Source organism: Jaculus jaculus, chromosome 16 (genome assembly GCF_020740685.1).
Source record: "Jaculus jaculus isolate mJacJac1 chromosome 16, mJacJac1.mat.Y.cur, whole genome shotgun sequence".
NCBI classification, from domain to species: domain Eukaryota; kingdom Metazoa; phylum Chordata; class Mammalia; order Rodentia; family Dipodidae; genus Jaculus; species Jaculus jaculus.
In genome coordinates this window covers 61,445,013-61,466,830 of record NC_059117.1, presented here as the reverse complement: position 1 = coordinate 61,466,830, position 21,818 = coordinate 61,445,013, and the positions used below count along the sequence as shown (strand labels likewise).

General features: G+C 46.5%; 1 protein-coding gene across 1 annotated transcript; it reads right to left on the bottom strand.

Moving 5' to 3' along the window:
* Nucleotides 1-19,577: 19,577 nt before the first annotated feature.
* Rpl15 (ribosomal protein L15) lies at nt 19,578-21,769 on the bottom strand. The gene is made up of 4 exons (XM_004661298.3): nt 21,746-21,769; nt 20,973-21,156; nt 20,252-20,388; nt 19,578-19,933 (listed from the first exon to the last, which is right to left on the bottom strand). The coding sequence occupies exons 2-4, from the start codon at nt 21,142-21,144 to the stop codon at nt 19,628-19,630; spliced, it is 615 nt and encodes a 204-aa protein (XP_004661355.1). The 5' UTR covers nt 21,145-21,156; nt 21,746-21,769; the 3' UTR covers nt 19,578-19,627.
* Nucleotides 21,770-21,818: the final 49 nt, after the last annotated feature.

Genomic DNA, 21,818 nt, shown 5'->3' with positions numbered 1-21,818 from the left:
AAGCGCTTGCCTGTGAAGCCTAAGGACCCTGGTTCGAGGCTCGGTTCCCCAGGTCCCACGTTAGCCAGATGCACAAGGGGGCGCACGCGTCTGGAGTTCGTTTGCAGAGGCTGGAAGCCCTGGCGCGCCCATGCTCTCTCTCTCTCTCCCTCTATCTGTCTTTCTCTCTGTGTCTGAAGCTCTCAAATAAATAAATAAATAAAATCTTTTAAAAAAAATTTTTAAAGGACAGGAGAGATGACTTAGCGGTTGAGATGCTTCCCTGTGAAGCCAAAGGACCCAGGTTGGATTCCCCAGTACCCACATAAGCCAGATGCACGTGGTGGTGCATGTGTCTAGAGATTGTTTGCAGTGGCTGGAGGCGGTGGTGTCCATTCTCCCTCCCTCCCTCCCTCCCTCCTCCCTCACCCCCTCCTCCTTCTTCCTCCTCCTCCTTCTCCTCCTCCTCCTTCTTCCTCCCTCCCTCCCTCCCCCCCCCCAAATAAATAAAAATTAAGCACTTGAGCAGGACTAGGTGGCACACACCTTTAATCCCAGCACCTGGGAGGCAGAGGTAGAAGGATTGCTGTGAGTTCCAGGCCACCCTGAGACTACATAGTGAATTCCAGGACAGCCTGGGCTAGAGTGAGACCCTACCTGGGGGGGGGGGGGGAGGGAGGGACGGGACTCACCCACCACTGCTCAGAGAATTTTGCAGAATAGGGGTCCAAAAGATATCCACAGGTTGAGACATCATGTGCAGAGGCATTCCCTTCCCCCCAAAATAACTACTGCTCCCACAACCCATAGGGAATATCTGCAACCCCACTAAAGAGGGTCCCCAGCGGAATGGGGATAGGGACTAGGGATAAGAGGGTACCAAAACATGATGTATCCATACAAAATATGTTGTTAATAATAATAAGAAAAGAAAAAATAATTTTTAAAACCCAGACAATACCCAACGCCAACAGTGAACCCTAATGTTTAACTATGGGCTTTGGTAGGTGGGTTCATTGATGGTAACAACTGTACCATTGTGGAGACAGGATGTTGATGGTGAGGAAGTTGTGTATCTGTGGGGGACAAGTGGTACCTGGGAACTTTGGGTACTTTCCATTCAAATTTGCTGTGAACTGAAAAATGTTCTTTAAAAAGGTATCTAGTAGCTGGGCCGGGTAGCACATACCTTTAATCCCAGCACTTGGGAGGCAGAGATAGGAGGATCGCCGAGAGTTTGAAGCTACACTGGGAATACATACTGAATTCCAGGTCAGCCTGGGCTAGAGCGAGACCCTACCTTGGAAAAAAAAAAAAAAAAGATCTATAGTTTGCAGTGGCTAGAGGCACTGTTACACCCATTCTCATTCTCCCTCCCTCCCTCTCTCTCTCTCTCTCTCTCTCTCTCTCTCTCTCTCTCTCTCTCTCCCCCCATAAACAATTTTAAAAATATTTAAGAAGGATTGGAGAGATGAATCAGAGATTAAAGGTACTGCTTGCAAAGCCTATGTGCACAGGTTGAATTCCCCAGTGATCACTTAAAACCAGATGCACAATGTAGTACATGCATCTGGAGTTCATTTGCTGTGTCAGAAGGCCCTGGCATGCCCATTCATTCTCCTTCTCTCTCTCTCTCTCTCTTTCTCTGTCTTTCTCTCTCATTCTCTCTCTTTGCAAATAAACTAAAAATTTTTTTAAAAGAAGTTACAAAAAATTAAAAATAAAATTAAAAAGTCACCCTGCAACCCAGCATTCAGGAGGCTGAGGTAGGAGCATCACTGTGAGTTCCAGGCCACCCTGAGACTACATAGTGAATTCCAGGTCAGCCTGGGCTAGAATGAAACCCTACCTCAAAAAAATGAAAGAAAAAAAAAAGAAGTTACAACCACAAGTGGAAAGGAATCTAAGTGCAAAAAAATTTTAAAGAATACAAGCCTTTCTCTTCAGTAAAATGTAAATGAAATAAAAATCTGCATTTGAGCCTGGTGTGGTGGTACATGCCTTTAATCCCAGCACTCAGGAGGCAGAGGTAGGTGGATCTTTGTGAGTTCCAAGCCAGTTTGGGATTACAGAGTAAATTCCAGCTCAGCCTGGAGGCATGGATATTTTGAGGTCCTACCTCAAAAAGGAGGGGGAGGCTGGAGAAATGGCTTAGCAGTTAAGGCGCTTGCCTGCAAAGCCAATGAACCTCGCTCAGTTCAGTTCCCCAGGACTCACAGAAACCAGTTGCACAAGGTGGCACATGTATCTAGAGTTCGTTTGCAGTGGCTGGAGGCCCTGGCATGCCCATTCTCTCCCTCTCTCTTTCTCTCTCTCTCTCAAATAAATAAATAAAAATAAAGTTTAAAAACTTTTTTTAAAGACCTGCCTTTGAGCCTGGGGGTGGGGGTGCACAAGAAGGCATGCTACAACACGTCAGTTACCACATACGGCCCTGCAATCTTTCTGAGCTCATCAGTTGCAGAGAGTAAGCTAGGTAGCACGCAGCCTGAGGCAGGTTCTCCCTTTTTTAAAACTATTTTTTATTCATTTGTATTTATTTGAGAGCGACAGACAGAAAGAGGAAGAGAGAGAGGGAGAATGGGCGCGCCAGGGCCTCCAGCCACTGCAACGAACTTCAGAGGTATGAGCCCCCTTGTGCATCTGGCTCTCGTGGGTCCTGGGGAATCGAGCCTCGAACCGGGGTCCTTAGGCTTCACAGGCAAGTGCTTAACCGGTAAGCCATCTCTCCAGCCCGGTCTCTCCCTTTTATTGGCTGCTGCATATGCCAGTCTAGCTGACCTACAAGCATCTGGATTCTTCTGGCTCCACCTAGGAGCACTGGGATCACAGGCTTATATGCCCCTTTGTGTCCAGTCTTAAGTGGATGCTTTTTGGATTTGTAAGACAGGATCTCATGTAGCCCAAGGTAGCTTCTAATTCACTGCGTAGCTGAGAATGCATTTGAACTCTAACCGTCCTGCCTCCAGTTCCCCAGCACTAGGATTTCTGGCCTGAGCCACATGCCAGCCCTTCGCCCTTATAACAGCAACAGGGCTTTGGGAAACCCAACAAAAGGCATGTGGATGAAGGAGGGAAGAGTCTACTACTATTACCTCTGTCAACAAGTCAGGTCCTAACCCTTCTCGTTTCTTAATTTGGACATGTATGTTATATATTTGCTTCAGTTATCCACAATCTGTTTCCCTTATTTGTGACATTTGGAACCCCATTGACCCGATGGCTTTAGCGTGTCAACCCTTGAACACAGTGGTTGGAATACTTTTCTAGCAAGCGTGAGGCCATGGTTTATAGCCTCAAAATAGCTCCCCCCAAAAAGTTAAGGAGCAAGTGGAGGTGACCTGGGCCACAGCCTCCTGGCAGGAACTCCTCAAGCCAGCTGGTATCTGTCTCTCTCTCTCCCGATAGTTGCAAGACCCCTTCATTCGGGCTCGGAGTGGGCCACGTTGGACTTTCTGGACACATGGTGGCTTCAGGGCAGTCAGAGCCGCTCAGGGGCCAGAAAAGTTATTCCAGGGAACAAGACTAGAAGCTCGTCACCTTTTCTGAGCAAGACTGCATGCTTGTCTACCAGATCACAGCACACCCATACAGGAGGGGTCACAGAGCTGACTGCTTCACAGAAGGAATGACAAGGTCACATTCCAAATCACATGTGAGCGAGAATGTGTCAGCTGGCTCTGTTCCAGAAGTAGACCACCTTAAATAGCCACACTCAGGCGGTCCAGCCCGACTCAAGGACCGCGTCACAGCGTTAAAGCCTTGAGAGGTGCGTGGCTCAAAAGGAGCATTCTCGTCCCCTCCCACAACAGGCAGCATCTCCCAGACCACAATGGAAGGAGAAAGAATGTTGCAGAGAATGGCGAGCCGGAGAAGTGATCATCAGGAAGCTGCCCCGCACTCGGCACAGTCGCTCCGTGTGTTGACCGCCTGGCCCCAGCTGGCCGTGCAGCTCTCGGAGGTTCTGGAAAGGTTAAGAGATGGTGCCTAGCTGGAGGGAGTAGATCCCAGGGTTCTGGCCTTAAAGGTTATACCTGATCCCTGGTTCCTGGTCACTTTCTCCCTCTCTGCTTCCTGTGTGTCATGAGGGGAACAGCCGCTGCCTGCACATGCTCCATCCACCGTGTTACAGTTACAGTTACCTTCTTGGGGCTGGGAGATGTGAGGAAAGGATTTTTTTTTTTTAATTTTTATTTATTTATTTATTTGAGAGAGACAGACACAGAGAGAAAGACAGATAGAGGGAGAGACAGAGAATGGGCGCGCCAGGGCTTCCAGCCTCTGCAAACGAACTCCAGACGCGTGCGCCCCCTTGTGCATCTGGCTAACGTGGGACCTGGGGAACCGAGCCTCGAACCGGGGTCTTTAGGCTTCACAGGCAAGCACTTAACCGCTAAGCCATCTCTCCAGCCCGGATTTTTATTTTTTATTTCTTTTTCTTATTCTTTTTTTTTTTTTTTTTTTTTTGGTTTTTCAAGGTAGGGTCTTACTCTAGTCCAGACTGACCTGAAATTCACTATATAGTAGTCTCAAAGTGGCCTTGAACTCATGGAAATCCCCCTACCTCTGCTTTCCTAGTGTTGGGATTAAAGATATGCACCACCACACCTAGCTTTTCTTTTTTTCTTTTCTTTTTTTTTTTTTTTTGAGGTAGGGTCTCACTATAGTCCTAGAACTCTCTCTATAGCCCCAGACTGACCTCGAACTCACAATGGTCCTCCCACCTGTGCCTCCCTGGTGTTGGGATTAAAGACCTGCATCACTATGCCTGGCTAATTATTTTTACTATTATTGACAGCTTAAAATATTTCTTATTTATTTGCAAGGAGAGAGAGAGAGAATGGGCATACCAGACCTTCTTGCAATTGCAAATGAGCTCCAGATGCATGTGCTACTTTCTGCATGTGGCTTTACATGGTTACTGGGGAATCGAACCTAGACTGTCAGCTTTGCAAGCAAGTGCCTTAACTACTGAGCCATCTCTCCAGCCCAAAACTCTTCATTTTGGTCCGTCTCAAGGGGAAACTTCATGATGGCAGGGAAAAGCATGGCATGAGCAGAGGCTGGATGTCACCTTGTCATCTCTGCCACAGCAGGTGAACAACAGCAACAGGAGAGTGAGCCGAACTCTAGCAAGCAGAGCTGGCTATAGCACCTCTAAGCTCGCCCCAACAGCATACCCCCTCCAGCAAGGCTCCAGCCCTGCCCCAGTTGCCATCAGCTGGGGACCAAGCATTCAGAACACGTGCATTTACAGAGGACATCTGATTGAAACCACTTCACACTGACATGGTTGTCTGTTAAGCAGCACTGACTGAACCCTCTGAAACTATGAGCCAAAACATATCTTTCCTCCCTGTAAGTTGACTGTGTCATGCATGCTGTCACAGCAACGAGAAAACTAACACTCTCCCTTTGTGAATTTATTAGGGTCTCATGACATAGCCTAGGTTGGCCTTGTTGCAGTCAATACAGGTTCGCATTGCTGGTAGAACTCACCAAACGGCTGGAGAGATGGCTTAGCAGTTAAGGTGTTTGCCTGCAAAGCCAAAGGACCTTGGTTCGATTCCCCAGACCCCACATAACCCAGATGCACAAGAGGCTGCATGCATCTGGAGTTCTTTTGTAGTGGCTGGAAGCCCTGACATGCCCATTCTTTCTCTCTCTCTCTCAAATAAATAAATAAAAATAAAGTTTCAAATAAAAAAAGAGGGCTGGAGAGATAGCCTAGCCATTAAGGCATTTGTCTGCAAAGCCAAAGGACCCAGGTTCGATTCCCCAGGACCCACATTAGCCAAATGCACAAGGGGGGAGCACATGCGTTTAGAGTTCATCTGTAGTGGCTGGAGGCCCTGGCGTGGCTTCTCTCTCATCAAATAAATAAATAAAAATCAAATATTAAAAAAGAAGAAATCAGCCGAGCATGGTGGCACACACCTTTAATCCCAGCACTTGGGAGGCAGAGGTAGGAGGATCACCGTGAGTTCGAGGCCATCCTGAGACTCCATAGTGAATCCCAGGTCAGCCTGGGCTAGAGTGAGACTCTACCTCGAAAAACCAAAAAAAAAGAAGAAGAAGAGGAGGAGGAGGAGGAGGAAGAGGAGGAAGAAATAATCACCAAACCAAGAGCAGCTTGTGGGCAAAAGGGTTTATTTTGGCTTACAGTCAGAAGAGGAAGCTCCATGATGACAGGGAAAAGCAATGGCATGAGCAGATGATGGACATCACCCCCTAGCCAACATCAGGTGGACAACATAAAAGGAGAGTGTGCCAAACACTGGCCTGGGGAAACTGGCTATCATACTCATAAGTCCAGGAGGCATTAATTCCCAAATCTCCATTAGCTGGGAACCTAGTATTCAGAACACCTAAGTTGATGGGGGACACCTGAATCAAACCACCACATTCCACCCCTGGCCCCCATAAAGTGATAGCCATCCATGATGTAAAATGCAATTCAATCAGCCCAACTTTAAATGTTCCCATAGTTTTATCAATCCCAATGATGTTCAAATATTTCCGTAGTCTAAGATCTTTTAACTGAGCCATAATACCAAAAAATTCCTCAAAAACCCATAATGGCACAGAATAAACATTCACACTGCAAAAGATGGCATTGGGCATAGCAAAGACAAATTCAACCAATACAAGATTTAAAACAGCCAGGGAAAACATCAAACTCTGTAGCCCCACAACTCTAGTCAATGACAAATCTCCAAGTCCAATTATTCTAACCAGCAGCAAGTCTCCAATTCCGCCCCTCCAGTTAGGTTACTCACAGTCCTGGGAAACTTCATAGGGGCTGGCAGCTCTCCTTAGCAGTCATCTTGTGGTCTTGGTATCTCCACTTGGTTTCCACTGCCATCCACGGTTCCATCGGGTCTCCATGCAGACATCCAGCAAACCTGCTTCACACTGCCCACGGCCATGTCCAAAACACAAGACCACATTGCAAATTCAATGACTCTCTCTTTTTCCGGCATTTCTTATACTCCATAATATCAGGTAGGGTGTCAATTTGTTAATCCAGAGAAGAATAAAGCAGACTTTGAAGAACAGAACAGAACACTTCTTTAGCATTCAGGCCCCTTCAGGAGTCTACATTCTTTTTTTGTTTTGTTTTGTTTTTTGTTTTTTCGAGGTAGGTCTTGCTCTAGCTCAGGCTGACCTGGAATTCACTATGTAACCTTAGGGTGGCCTCAAACTCGTGGTGATCCTCCTACCTCTGCCTCCTGAGTTCTGGGATTAAAGACAGCACCACCACACCTGGCTTTTTTTTTTTTGGTTTTTTGACGTAGGGTCTCACCCTAACTCAGGGTGACCTGGAATTCACTATGTAGTCTGAGGGTGGGCTTGAACTTCTGGCAATCCTCCTACCTCTGCCTCCTGAGTGCTGGGATTAAAGGTGTGAGCCACCACCATGCCTGGCCAAAATAGTCTACATTCTTCCTATTGCCCCAGTGCATGCCAACTGGTCCAATCTCAAAGGTTGTAATCTCTCATATAATTGCAGCTGAATAGGCAGAAGTTTTGGCCCAAAGATTTCATTTCTGTGCCATATCCCTCTGCTCATACCAGTCCATTTGAACATAAAGCAGCCCTGTATAAATTCTCAGGACACAGCCATAACAGCAAGCCTCCCACACAAACTACTTCTAGCCCAGTCCAAGCAAAGCTTTTTCTCACCCTCACAAGCTAAGCCTCACAGTCCATAGTTCTTACTGCATTCAGGTCTTTCAACTCTGACCAGGATAGTCCATCAAGCTGCACTTACAGCACTGTAAGATGTCTCTTAGGCCAAGATTTCAAATTCTTCCACATTCCTCTTGAGAATCAGCTCCAAAAGGCCAAAGCCACACAGTCAGGTGTCTAGCAGCAATCCCATGCCTCTGGTACCAAATTTATTGTTGCAGTCAGGTTTTCATTGCTGGTAGAAATCACCCAACCAAGAACACCTTGTGGGGAAAAAAAAAAAGTTTATTTTGGCTTACAGACTCAAAGGGAAGCTATATCATGGCAGGGGAAAACAATGGCATGAGCAGAGAGTGGACATCACCTCCTAGTCAACATCAGGTGGACAACAGGAAGAAGAGACTGTGCCAAACACTGGCATGGAGAAGCTGACTATAACACCCACAAGCCTGCCCCCAACAATACACTGCCTCCAGGAGGCATTAATTCCCAAATCTCCATCAGCTTGTGTTGCAGTCCGGTTCACATTGCTGGTAGAAATCACCCAACCAAGAACAGCTTCTGGGAAAAGGAAATTTATTTTGGCTTACAGGCTCGAGTGGAAGCTCCACGATGGCAGGGGAAAACAACAGCATAAACAGAGGGTGGACATCACCCCCTGGCCAACATAAGGTGGACCATAGCAACAGGAGGGTGTGCCAAACACTGGCATAGGGAAACTGGCTTTAATACCCATAAGCCCGCACCCAACAATACACTCCTTCCAGGAGGCATTAATTCTAAAATATCCATCAGCTGGGAACCTAGCATTCAGAACACCTAAGTTTATGGGGGACACCTGAAGCAAACCACCACAGCTGGGAACCTAGCATTCAGAACACCTGAGTTTATGGGGGACATCTGAATCAAACCAGCATGGGCCTCTAACTTTCCAGTCTCTTGTCTCTGCATCTTAAGAACTGGGATTAGAGATGTACTCCACTGTGCCCAGTGCCATCAAACTATATTCTCCAAGCATGACATGGCTGTTGCCATCTTGAAATCACAGCCAGCTGTGATTACCAACAGTACATTAACATTCCCTTATGGAGAGAAGGAACTAATGGGTTCCCACCAACTCTCAAGAACATATAAGCAGTTAATAGTTGTTGGAAGGGACAACTTTTGCGAGGAGAAGTTGCCTGTGAATTGCCCATGCTCTTATAATGCCAAGTAAACTCACTGACACCAATCTAGACGTGGGTGGAATCATTTCTTGGAGGGTACCTTATCTGGGATGAATAGGTGTTTTCTCATGTCCCTTCAGGAAAAGACAGTTCAACATACAGCTTCTCTCATTATGGTAGTTTGAACGGATGGCTCCCAATAGACTCAGGAAGGTTTTTATTTTTTCAAGGTAGGGTTGCACTGTAGCCCAGACTGACCTAAACATCATTTTGTAGTCTTAGGCTGGCCTTGAACTCACAGCGATCCTCCTGCCTCAGCCTCCTGAGAACTGGGACTACAGGTGTGCACCATCATGTCTGGCTTACTCAGGAGTTTTATTAGAGCTTGTAACTTGGATTTCCAGCCACCTGGCTGGAAGACTTGTCACTTGGGGCAGGTCCTGGAGTCCAAAGGTATGTTTGGGGGCGAGATCTGATTTCCCTCCTACAGGTATGCAATGTGCTTGTGCTCTTGCTTGTGGAGTTGGCTATGTCTGTGGAAGGGGGCCAGCTTCTTCTGTCATCAGTGGAACTTTCCTTGGATCTGTAAGCTTCTAGTAACTCCCTACCTTCAGTAAACCCAGTCTGATTTTGAAGTTCATCCCAGCAACACGGAGCTGACTATGACTGGGTTGTAATAGAATCTAACCTGGCCCATCATGCTTTGCAAGCAAGATCCATCTCTCCAACACATAATTTGGTATTTTGGTGTTTGTCTTTGAGGCAGTGTCTCACTTTAGCCCAAGCTGACCTGAAAATCACTCTGTAGATACAAACTACCTCAAACTCACAGTGATCCTTCTACCTCAGCCACCAGAGTGCTGGGATTAAAGGCATGTACCACCTTGCCAATTTCTTTTTTTCCTTTTTTAAAAAATATTTTATTTATTTATTTGAGAGAGAGAAAGAGGGAGAGAGAGAGAAAGAGAGAGAGAATGGGCACAACAGGGCCTCCAGCCAATGCAAACGAACTCCAGCTGCATGTGCCCCCTTATGTATCTGGCTTACGTGGGTCCTGAGGAATCGAACCAGGATCCTTTGATTTCGTTTTGCAGGAAAACACCTTAACCGATAAGCCATCTCTCCAGCCCCCCCCCCCCCTTTATTTGGTGGCCTTGAACTCATGGTGAGCCTCCTTCCTCTGCCTTCCAAGTGCTGGGATTAAAGGCATGGGCCACCACACTCAGCTAGTTTTTTCTTTAAAATATTTTATTTATCTATTTGAAAGAAACAGAAAGTAGCAAACAAAAAGATGAAAACAGACTATGGGAAAACCAGGGCTTCCTGCCACAGCAAACAAACTCCAGATGCATGTGCCACTTTGTGCATCTAGTTTTATGTGGGTACTGGAGAATGAAACCAGGCCATTAGGCTTTGCAATCAAGCACTTTTAACTTCTGAGCCATCTCTCCAGTCCCGTCTCTCTCTTTAAAAAAAAAAAAAAAAATTATTTATTGTATTTATTTGAATGAGAGAGAAAGAAATAGAGAGAGAGAATGGGTGTGCCAGGGCCATCACCCACTGAAAATGAACTCCAGAAGCATACACTACCTTGTGCATCTGGCTTATGTGGGAATTGAGCCTGGGTCCTTTGGCTTTGCAGGCAAGCGCCTTATCTGCTAAGCCATCCCTCCGGTGCCCAAATCTCTTTTTTTAATTACCTAATAAAGAAATGAGTTTTTATATGTTTTCATAATGGAATAATTCCTCTGGAAGCCTCCCTGACCTCTGTGTGTGTGTGTGTGTGTGTGTGTGTGTGTGTGTGTGTGTGTGTATGTTCATTCTTAGCCACTTTATTTTTTTTTTAAGGCAGGGTCTCTTCAGGTGTGGCGGCACACACCTGTAATTCCAGCACTTGGGAGGCAGAGTTAGGCAGATTGCCCTGAGTTCGAGGCCACTCTGAGACTACATAGTGAATTTCAGGTCAGCCTGGGCTAGAGTGAGACCCTACCTCAAAACAACAAAATAAATAAATAAGGCAGGGTCTCACAATGTAACCCAAGCTGGCTCTGAAATGGAAGAGACCATGAATGTGGGCTCTACTAGATGCTGGAGAAGGTAAGAAATGAATTCTCCTGTCTCCTTATCATGTCTAAGGAGAGCCCAGGTGGGACTTTGCAGCGGGGACTGAGACCATATATTGGTGATGTTTAGTAACAGAGAATCCACAGAGACACCACAAAGTCAGTTAAGTAAAACGAGGAGAGGAGATGGACTGGTGTGTGGAAATGGCTGGGAAGCAGTGGGGAATTCCAACTTCTAGGAATGCTGACATCACTTAGGCCAGTATTTGCACACCACACCATGTGAGAATCAACCTGGAGAACTGACGAGTCTCCAAGATCCCCTTCAAGGCACAAAGGAAGAGGGGAGCTTGCGTGGAGGGACTCCTGCTGAGCATCCCCACGGCTCCACCCTCTCTTGACATCTTCGGCACATTTTAAAAAAATCTGTTAGGAAATAAGTCTCTGAAATTCTCTGAGAGCATTTTATTTTCACAAGGGAGCAAGAAAGATGTTTTCATTTAGAGAAGAAAAAAAATTCTGGAGAGGGTTTTATTTCCTCAGGAACTCGGGAAAGCGGTGAATAATCACTGTGGTGGTTAACACTAATTCTTGCCAATTGGTCCTCGTAGGTCGACCAGATCCCTGTCTTTTGCTTTATAAATTGAGCTGAAATAATTCCTGCTGACCCAGGCATGCTGGCTGCCTGCCCAGAAGTGCCACCCCTGTGGGCACTGTATAATGAGGCAATTCTCAGGGCTGAGCTCAGCTTAAATAAAAGTTCAACCTGGGACATAAATGATGAAAATGTTTGCAGTGTGAAATCAAGATAGCCAGAGGAAGTGCAGTGGATGACATCACTGAGATAAAAGTGCAATCATTGTGGTCGTCCAAAGAGCCAGTATCACAAGAGGGGTGCCACCATACCAGCATGGCCCATGCTCTCCACACTGCACCCCGGGCAGAGCACCACCATACAATGGTTTGATATTTTCTTTGGCTTGCTGGAGGAGTGTAGGGGTGAGATAATGTTCAGGTTTTTTTTGTGTGAGGAAAAACAGGCTGTGCACAAAAATGATAAAATGATAAAGGAAGGAAGAGGGAAATGATAGCCACATACCCAAGCTGGAGGGGTGGGTACCTGAAATCCCCACACTTGACAGGCTGGGGCAGAAGGATCCCTCCAAGGTCATCCTCAGCTACAGACAAGTTCAAGGCCAGCCTGGCCTACATGAGACCCTGCCTCAAAAAAGAAATAAATAAAAAGAAAGAAGAAAAGAAAAGAAGCCGGGTGTGGTAATCCAGAAGAAATCCAGATGCTACAGAGAACTTAACACTAAATCAGACTTCCAACAGGCCTGTCATGGAACATTGCAAAAGAGTGGGTAGGGATATCCTGAGGCACCATGTCCCCGCCCCCCACTACCCCACAGAGACTGGTGGAGTGACTATCATAACCCCACTGAGGAGGGCCTTCAGGACAATGGGAGTTGAGGCCAGGGGATAAAAGAGAATAACCTGTTATAATTTTTTTTAGGGGGGGTTTTTGAGGTAGGGTCTCACTCTGGTCCAGGCTGACCTGGAATTAACTCTGTCATCTCAGGGTGGCCTTGAACTCACGGCGATCCTCCTACCTCTGCCTCCCGAGTGCTGGGATTAAAGGCATGCGCCACCACGCCCGGCGCATACCATTTTTTTAAAAAAATTACCTTATATAAATTATAACAGGTGCTGGGCGTGGTGGCGCATGCCTTTAATCCCAGCACTCGGGAGGCAGAGGTAGGAGGATCGCCGTGAGTTCAAGGCCACCCTGAGATGACAGAGTTAATTCCAGGTCAGCCTGGACCAGAGTGAGACCCTACCTCGAAAAACCAAAAAAAAAAAAAGGTATGTGACACAACACCATGCCCGGATGCAGAGTGCTTTCTGAAGGAACTTCACTTCAAACTGTGAAGAGGCCTCTAAGGTTCTTGGTCACCACTAGAACCCCCAGAACCAGGTGGTATGACCCTATTGCTGAAGGTGCCACATACTTTGGCTACGGGACACTTAGCTAAAGCTAGGCTGGAAGTCTCTTCCCTGTTGACTAGCTGCCAGAGTGCCGGAATGCCTATCCAGCTGCTGAGGGAGAAAAGTCACCAATGGTCTTAACCAGCAATGGACTCTGTAAGCTTTATGCTTGCCAACCTGGCAAAATGTGCCAACAGGTACAATGGTGGCATCTGTTATGGGGAAACCAGCTGCTCTCTGATTGTATTTGAGGGCCACTCCATAGTAGGGAATTCATGCCTGGTATGTAACACCTAGTCAAAATCCTATGACTAAGAAGATCATGGGCTGGAGGGATGACTTAACGGTTAACACACTTGCCTGCGAAGCCAAGGGACCCAGGTTTGATTCCCCAGGACCCACGTAAGCCAGATGCACATGGTGGTACATGCACCTGAAGTTCATTTGCAGTGGCTGAAAGCCATACTCTCTCTATCTGCCTCTTTCTCACTCTGTCTCTCAAACAAATATAATAAAGTTTTTAAAAAATTAAAAATTATGGCTTGAGGGATGGCTTAGTCATTAAAGCATTTGCCTGCAAAGCCAAAGGACCCTGGTTTGATTCTCCAGGACCCATGTTAGCCAGATGCACAAGGGGTCACACGTGTCTGGAGTTTGTTTGCAGTAGCTGGAGGCCCTGGCTCACCCATTCTCTCTCTCTACCCCCTCTTTCTCTGTCAAATAAATAAATAAAAATAAAATATATATTAAAAATTTTTTTTAAAGCAGATCTTAAATCCAAGAGAAAAGCTACTACTGTTGTTTGGCTAAATGAATGTGGTATGCCCACCAAAATGTCCTCTAATATGCCCACATATTAATGCTACTCTCACTTTTGGTTAGAGAAGCTTCACTTCAAATGGTGGTGACCACTGGGGAAACTCAAAACTCATCAAAGTGCAGAGAAGAGACAGAGGAGTGCTCAGCACTAAGTAAGACATCTCTATCACACCATCCAAGGCTCAGGGACCATCGTGGAAGAGGTGACAGAAATAATGTGAGATTCAAAGGGTGAAGAGGAGTGCTTAGGAATGTTATCTTCCAGACACAAAGTGGCTGTTATATTCTCAGTGGCTGTCACTAGTACACAAGACCTGCATAAAGATAGCATCAAAACAGAAGAGGCACCACTTGGAAAGAAGAAGGGTTTAGTGAAGTGGGGTGAGGAGGAGGAGAAGCAAAGGAGGGTGCTGGGAGGGGATTATGATTTGGATACATTGTGTATGTATATGGAGGTTGTCAACAAAAGTTAAACAGGGGCCTAGGGAGATGGCTCAGCAATTAAAGATGCTTCCTTGCAAAACCTGTCAGCCTGGATTCAATTCCCCAGTACCCACATAGAGCCAGATACACAAAGTGGCTCATTATCTGAAATTCATTTGTAGTGGCAAGAGGCCCCGGTGAGTCCATACTCTTTTTTCTCTATTTCTCTTTCTCACTTTCTTTCACAAATTATACACACACACACACACACACACACACACACACAGAGAGAGAGAGAGAGAGAGAGAGAGAGAGAGAGAGAGAGAGAGGCCATTAGATATGTAAAAATTAACTTTAGAAATGTTCGTTTACTATATGCTTTTTAGTTTTGTTTTATTATTTATTTTATTTTGACAAGTTCTTCCATTTTGTGAAAAATAATTTGAGGCATTCATGTTCAGCTTAGTTACATTTAACTATCATGAAAGAAGTTGACTTTTCTAATCAACTTCCAAAGATGTAATTCTTTTTTAATATTTTCTTTTTCTTTCTTTCTTTCTTTGACAGAGAAAGAGGGAGAGAGAGAGAATGAGCATGCCAGGGCCTCCAGCCATTGCAGATGAACTCCAGATGTGTGCACCCCCTTGTGCATCTGGCTAACATGGGTCCTGGGAATCGAACTGGGTTCTTTGGCTTTGCAGGCAAACACCTTAACCACTAAGCCATTTCTCCAGCCCATGATTTTTTTTTAAAATAAATTACTTATTTATTTATTTGAGAGAGGGAAAGAGAAAAAGAGAGAGAATGGGCACCAGGCTCTCCCGCCACTGCAAATGAACTCGACGCATGCACCACCTTCTGCATCTGGCTTACGTGGGTTCTGGAGAATTGAACCAAGATTCTTTGGTTTTGCAGGCAAATGCCTTAAGTGATAAGCCATTTCTCCAGCCCAATAGATGATTCTTGGTTATTTAGAATGCTTGTAATCCTAGTAACTGGAGACCTAAGAAATGCTATGTTAACAATAAGATAAATTGGTCCCAAAAACAGAAAAGGAAGGAAGAAAAATGAGAGAGAAAAGAAATAGAGGTCAACAGAACAAGATTTAGCATTGCTATACTGAATGCTATCTAAAGGCTTCCTTCCTTCTCTCCTTCCTTCTTATCTTCCTTCCTTCCTTTTTCTTCTCTTTCTTTACTCTATTGTCTCTTTTTTTTGGTGGGAGGGGGTTGAGGTAGGGTCTCCCTCTAGCCCAAGCTGACCTGGAATTCACTATGTAGTCTCAGGGCTGGCCTTGAACTCACAGTGATCCTCCTACCTCTGCCTCCCAAGTGCTGGGATTAACGGTACGTGCCACCATACCTGGTTCTCTTTCAATTTTTTGTAAAAAAATTAATTTTTTTTTTTGTTTGTTTTTGCGGTAGGGTCTCACTCTAGTCCAGGCTGACCTGGAACTAGTCTCAGGGTGGCCTCGAACTCATGCTGATCCTCCTACCTCTGCCTCCCAAATGCTGGGATCAAAGGCATGCACCACCACACTTGGCAAAAATTAAAATTTATTTGTGTGTGTGTAGCACACCAGAATCTTCTGTCACTGCAAATGAACACCAGATGCTTGTGCCACATTTTGCATCTGGTTTACACTGGGTGGCTTTGGAATTGAACCAGAGCCAGTGGCCTCAGCAAGCAAGTGCCTTTATAACTGCTGAGGTATCTTCCCAGCTCCATCTTTTGTTTTGTATTTTTTGAGGTAGAGATTCACTCTAGCTCAGGCTGACCTAGAACTCACTCTGTAGTCCCAGGCTGGCCTCGAACTCACAGCGATCCTCCTATCCCTGCCTCCTGAGAGCTAGGATTAAAAGCATGCACCACCACGCCTGACTTTTCCAGCTCCATTTTTCATTTGTAAAAATTCCTTGTGGAATTGTCTTAGTATTTTGTCTTGGTTGATTCTCCCCACCTCCTTTACTCTCCTTTCATCCAATGTCCCTTTTTGCCCCCAGTATTTGCCTTTCCACTATATTTCTTCTTGATTTGTTTGGCATGTGTATGTGTGTGGTGTGCAAGTGTGTGTTCACATGCATGAGCCCTAGGGGTATAACGTCTACTGGTGTCTGGATAAATGTATATACTATGCTCACCATAGTATGCTCACCCAGTAAGCACTTCTCTTATATGTTCATACCCATATATTAATGCTCCTCTCACTTTTGGCTAGAAGCTTCTCTTTTCAGATGACAGTGACCTTGGGATGACTCAGAAGACACCATGGTGCTGACAAGAAGTGACAGAGGAGTGCTCAGCATTGAAATATCTCTGTCACACCTTCCAAGGCTCAGGGTCCATTGCAGAAGAGGTGGAGGAAATAATGTAAGAGCCAAAGGAAGGGTAGGACTCCTTACAACGTGCTCCCTCCAGACATAAAGTGGCCTGGATATCCATGACCTCACAGTGCCTGTCACTATCTACACAAGACCATCATAATAGGAGGAAAAGATGATGACATCAAAATAAAAGAGAGACTGAATGAGGGAAAGTGTCAGAGCCTCCAGCCACTGTAAATGAACTCCAGGTGCATGTGCCACCTTGTGCATCTGGCTTATGTGGGTCCTGGGGAATTGAGCCCTGAACCGGGGTCCTTAGGCTTCACAGGCAAGCGCTTAACCGCTATGCCATCTCTCCAGCCCTCAAATATATATTTTAAAAAGTCTTGCTCTAGGGCTGGAGAGATGGCTTAGTGGTTAAAGCACTTGCTTGAAGAGCCAAAAGACCTCGGTTAGATTCTCCAGGACCCATGTAAGCCAGATGCACAAAGGGGTGTCCGCGTCTGGAGTTCGTTTGCAGTGGCTGGAGGCCCTGGCGTACCCATTTTCTCTCTCAAATAAAAAAAAAGCTAAAAAAAAAAAGCCTTGCTCTATATAAAACCACCCTTAAGAAAATTTTGAGCAGGAAAATGACAAGGCATAGGAAATGAGCAACCCAGCAACCCTGTCGTATAAATATAGCATGATTAAGAGCAAGAAAAATGCTTTGTTTTGGGAGAGGATCTCATGTAGCCCAGACTAGCCTTAACAGGAAAATGGACAAAAGACCTAGCAGATGTTGGCACACATGTGGGTTGGTACTCACGAGGCAGAGGCAAGATGGAAGCCAGCCTGGGCTACAGAATGAGACATCTCAAAATAAACAAGGACTGGGGTGTACCCCAGTGATAGCTTGCCTACCTCACGGCCCTAGGTTTGATCGCCTGCACAGCACACAAGTGATAGTTCACACTTAGCCAGGGTCAAGTGAGGCTATGTTGCCACGGAAACAAACCAACAGTAGCACAGCAGTATCTCAGGCAGCTTCTCTGGGGCTGTTTTCTAAAGTCACGGCAAGTGTGGGGGAGGCAGAACTGCTTCTGTTGCTTCCACAGCAGGAGTAACTCATATGGCCCCTAAGGAGGGGAAGCTACATATAGAATACACATCACGTGTCTGCCAGGTGCCACCATTTTGTGGCCCAGTAAGCTTTAAATTGCTTATGGGATCTAAATAAGGACTACTGTATGATCTTGTGTGCTCTGTTCAATCTTCTTTCTGGTGAGTAGGGTTAATGATGGTACCACCTCTTGAAGGTTTGTGACCTATACACTTGAATTTCTGAAGACAAGAAAGCTGCACATGGTGGTGCATGCCTATAAACTCAGCACTTGGGAAGCTGAGGTCCACTTGGACTTATATACTGTCTCAAAAGTAACAGAAAACCCACCAGTCATCCTTAGCTAGTTAGTGGCTATGTAAGACCCTTCTTAAAAACAAACAAAAAACAGGGCTAGAGACATGGCTTAGTGGTTAAGGCGCTTGCCTATGAAGCTTAAGGACCCAGGTTTGATTACCCAGATCCCATGTAGGACAGACGTACAAGGTGGAGCATGGGCTCTGCGGTGGCTAGACGCCCTGGTGCACCCACTATCTAAGTAATTTAAAAAATTATGAAACTACTGGCCTAAAGCATCTTACAACTAGAAAAGATAACATAAATTCCACTTGTTTTATAAACATTTATTCCTTAGTTGAACAACCTCTACACACAATACTGTATGGTTTGCTTCGCTGAAAAGAATTTTAGGTCTCAAGGTTTGTGATAAATATTCTCTGGTAATCTGAGAAGGAAGATTCAAATCAAACCATCTATTTTTAAGAAAGCAAGTCCAAAATCTACAATAAGGGGATTTACTTTTATTTCTTCCATATTCAAATTCACCCTGGCAAACAGTAGCCACACGTGTGGTGCAAAGCTTGATGTCCTTTAAGGCGAGGTTAACTTAGCCGGGGATGAGCGACTGCAGACACAACCTAGGGTTAGGCTGCTTAGTAGCTTTATGGGAGGGGGTCTAGCACACCAACCTAAGACCAACGGACCAACCTGACAGAAACCATTTCCTGCAGTGACTAGAGGCTTCATAATGCACACTATTTCTAAAGGCACAGGACTCTCAAGACTTTCTGTAAGCTCAGGTATTATCGAAAGAATGATCACTGGCTTACCACTTTCCCATCAGGCAGAATCTTCACTACTTAATAGCCTGAAGGGAAATAATTTGCCTAGCTTTCAAATCCTTAGTGCCAACAAATTGGTGTCAAAAAACGGGCAATAAATACAGAATTCTAGATTTCAGAGAACCACAACACCAAGTCTTCTCACCCTTTATGTGAACTCTATGGCATTGTTGACTTAGCTAATTTTGTTTCATTGTTTTTCTAACAAAAAATCTCAAGTTTACCAGATTTTTAAAAAATAGTGGCAATTTAGAAGCCTTTTTCTTCCTAAGTAGCAGTTGTACAGATACAACACTGGAACCGTTGTTAGGCTGGCTCAGTGGGTAAGGTGCTTGCTTGCAAGACCTGACGCCCCAGTTTGATTCCCCACTACTCACATAAAGCCAGATGACGAAGTGGTGCATGAATCTAGAGTTCCTTTGCAGTGGCTGGAGGCTCAGGCCATTCTTCTTTGCTTGCAAATAAATTGCCCCTTGTCCTATTTCTAAACAAAGTCCAAAGTTATGGTGGCTCACACCTTTAATCCCAGCACTTTTAAGTTTCAGGCAACCCTGACAGACTCAATTCCAGGTCAGCATGAGCTACAGCTAGACTGCCTCACAAATAACAACTGTTACGTCGTACCAACTAAGCTCTCCTCCATGCACCAAACAAATCTACAGGGCTAGTCTCAGCACTCCTCTTTCAAAGTTTTTATTTTATACCTGTACCATACAGCATGTCTCAAACACTGTACATAACTCCCTAATAAGACAATGCAAAGACAAGTTCATCTTATGAGAAACAAGATACACCATCACTTATAGTCGTCAAACATTATTGCACTTTTGACAATGTCACAAAGCATTCAGGAAAAGAACTGCAGACTACTTTTAACAGACAAATAACACCTTTAAACGACGTAACTGTCCTAAATTGTTTATTAGGTGTGGGTTTTACAAACATCCCTCTATTAGCGGTAGCGGTGGAGCTGGAGGGTATTGCGCCTTCTCCAGGCTGCACGGCGAGAACCACCGATGGTGTGGTGGAACTTGTGGCCCTTCCCAAGGCCACGACTCTTGCGGCCTGCAGAAGTCAGCCCGCGCATCTCCCTGTGCTTGTGGACTGGCTTGGTGATCCACTGGGTGTCCGGATTTCTTCTGATAGCTTTATGGAATGGATCAATGAGGATAACCTCAAAGAATTTGTATGTGGAATCCTCACCAACCCAGTAAGAATTCAGGACTCTCAGAGCTCCACAGTGGCGTCCAGCTCTTTCCTAAAAAGGGTAGAAAAAGACCCAAGGTCAGCCTCCCACACTGCTTACAGTAGCAGACAGAATCCTCTCACCTCTGGGCTATCAAACAAGACTGAAGACTTTGCTAATGAAGTCTTAAAATATTAGCAGCATCAAATGTAGCATCTGTACTTAAAAACAAACTTTAGCACCCTACAAAAGCTTAGGTCTCCCAAGTTCATTCATAAAATACACCCCACCCTACTTCACACAAGGCTCCCCTCTTTTGTACAATCACCAAGGCTGCTCCCATTGTCACCTGCCTTCCTTAATAGTAACACTAACAGTGAAAGTCATTACCTCAGCGACAGACTGAAGACTTCGGGCAAACTTCAGCTGGTTAACACCGTGGTGTACAGGTTTGCCGTAGGTTGCACCCTTAGGGACTGGGCGTTTGCGACCACCACGGCGCACACGAATCCTGTATATGACATAACCTAGATACAGAGATAACTGTGAGACTTTGCAGAAGGGACTCATTGGAGGGTAATGGTGGGAATGTTACAATTGTCTGGAAATCCAGTGTGTTAGCAGCCAAAGAAATGTTGCTTTGGGTTGGAGAGATGGCTTAGCGGTTAAGGAACTTGCCTGCAAAGCCAAAGGACCCAATTTTGATTCCCAAGTAAGCCAGACACAAAAGGTGGCGCATGGGTCTGAAGTTCATTTGCAGGGGCTGGACGCCCTCGCGGGCCCATTCTTCCAAATAAGCAAACAAAAGTACAGTATGGAGCCGGGCGTGGCGGCACATGCCTTTAATCCCAGCACTCAGGAGGCACAGTTAGGATAGCTGTGAGTTCGAAGCCCACCCTGAGATTAGAGTGAATCCCAGGTCACCCTGGGCTAGAGTGAAACCCTACCTCGAAAAAAAAAATAATACAGTAAGGTATTTTAAGAAAGCAGTGTTGCTTCTGTCTACACTTTAAGCTAACCTATCTGCAAGCTTTCTGACAGCTAGCCTAGTAGCAAGCCTGGCGCTGTGCACAGCAGACCCGGAGTCTCCGCCCAGTGCAGACCCACGCACCTTGCTTGGCCTTGTAGCCCAGCCTGCGCGCCTTGTCGGGTCGCGTGGGGCGCGGCGCCCGATGCAGCGCCGAGAGCTGGCGGTACTGCCAGCAGCGGACCCGCAGCAGGAAGCGCATCACGTCGGACTGCTTCTTCCTCCACAGCTCCTGGATGTACTTGTACGCACCCATGACGGCTCACGTCTGCAAAGACAGGGGTCCGTCCGTCCATCTTGGCTGCCCACCTGCCTCACACACGCAAGGAAGATGGCTCCGCGCCCGCGGCAGGGGGGCGGGCACCCACCCCGACCGAGCCGAGCCTAGCCCGCGGCAAGCTCCCGTCATCTCGGGGCGCAGCCAGACGGACGGACCGACGGACTTGGCGCCCAGGGGAAGGTGTGGGGGGGGACCGCGGTCGGTCGCCGATGGCGCAGCGCGCAGACGTCGCCGCCATGGCAAAAGATGCTATGCGGCCGGCGACGCCCGGGGGTTGATCACCCGGGGAGGCGTCGCCCACCGCAGCTGGCCAGCCTGCGTGTCCACAGGCCGGCCCTGCTGCCCCCGGCTCCACGCCGCCTTCACGCTCCAGGCCCAGCGCCGACTCGCGCCGCCATCGCGTCCTTCCCCGACCCGCCCCGACCGACGCTTCTCCACGCCCTCGCCGCCCCGCATCCAGACTGGGCCATCGCTGCACCGGAGAAGCTCCGAGACCACAGGCTTCTGAAGCCGGATGGCCAAAGAGAAGCGCGATGAACGACGGATGGAAACGCGAACAGCCCAGCCAACAGCCTACCTGATGGCTGCCGCCAGACGGAAAGGAAGAAGCCTTTCTCCCACAATCCCTTTTGTGGCCCCGCCCCCTCCTC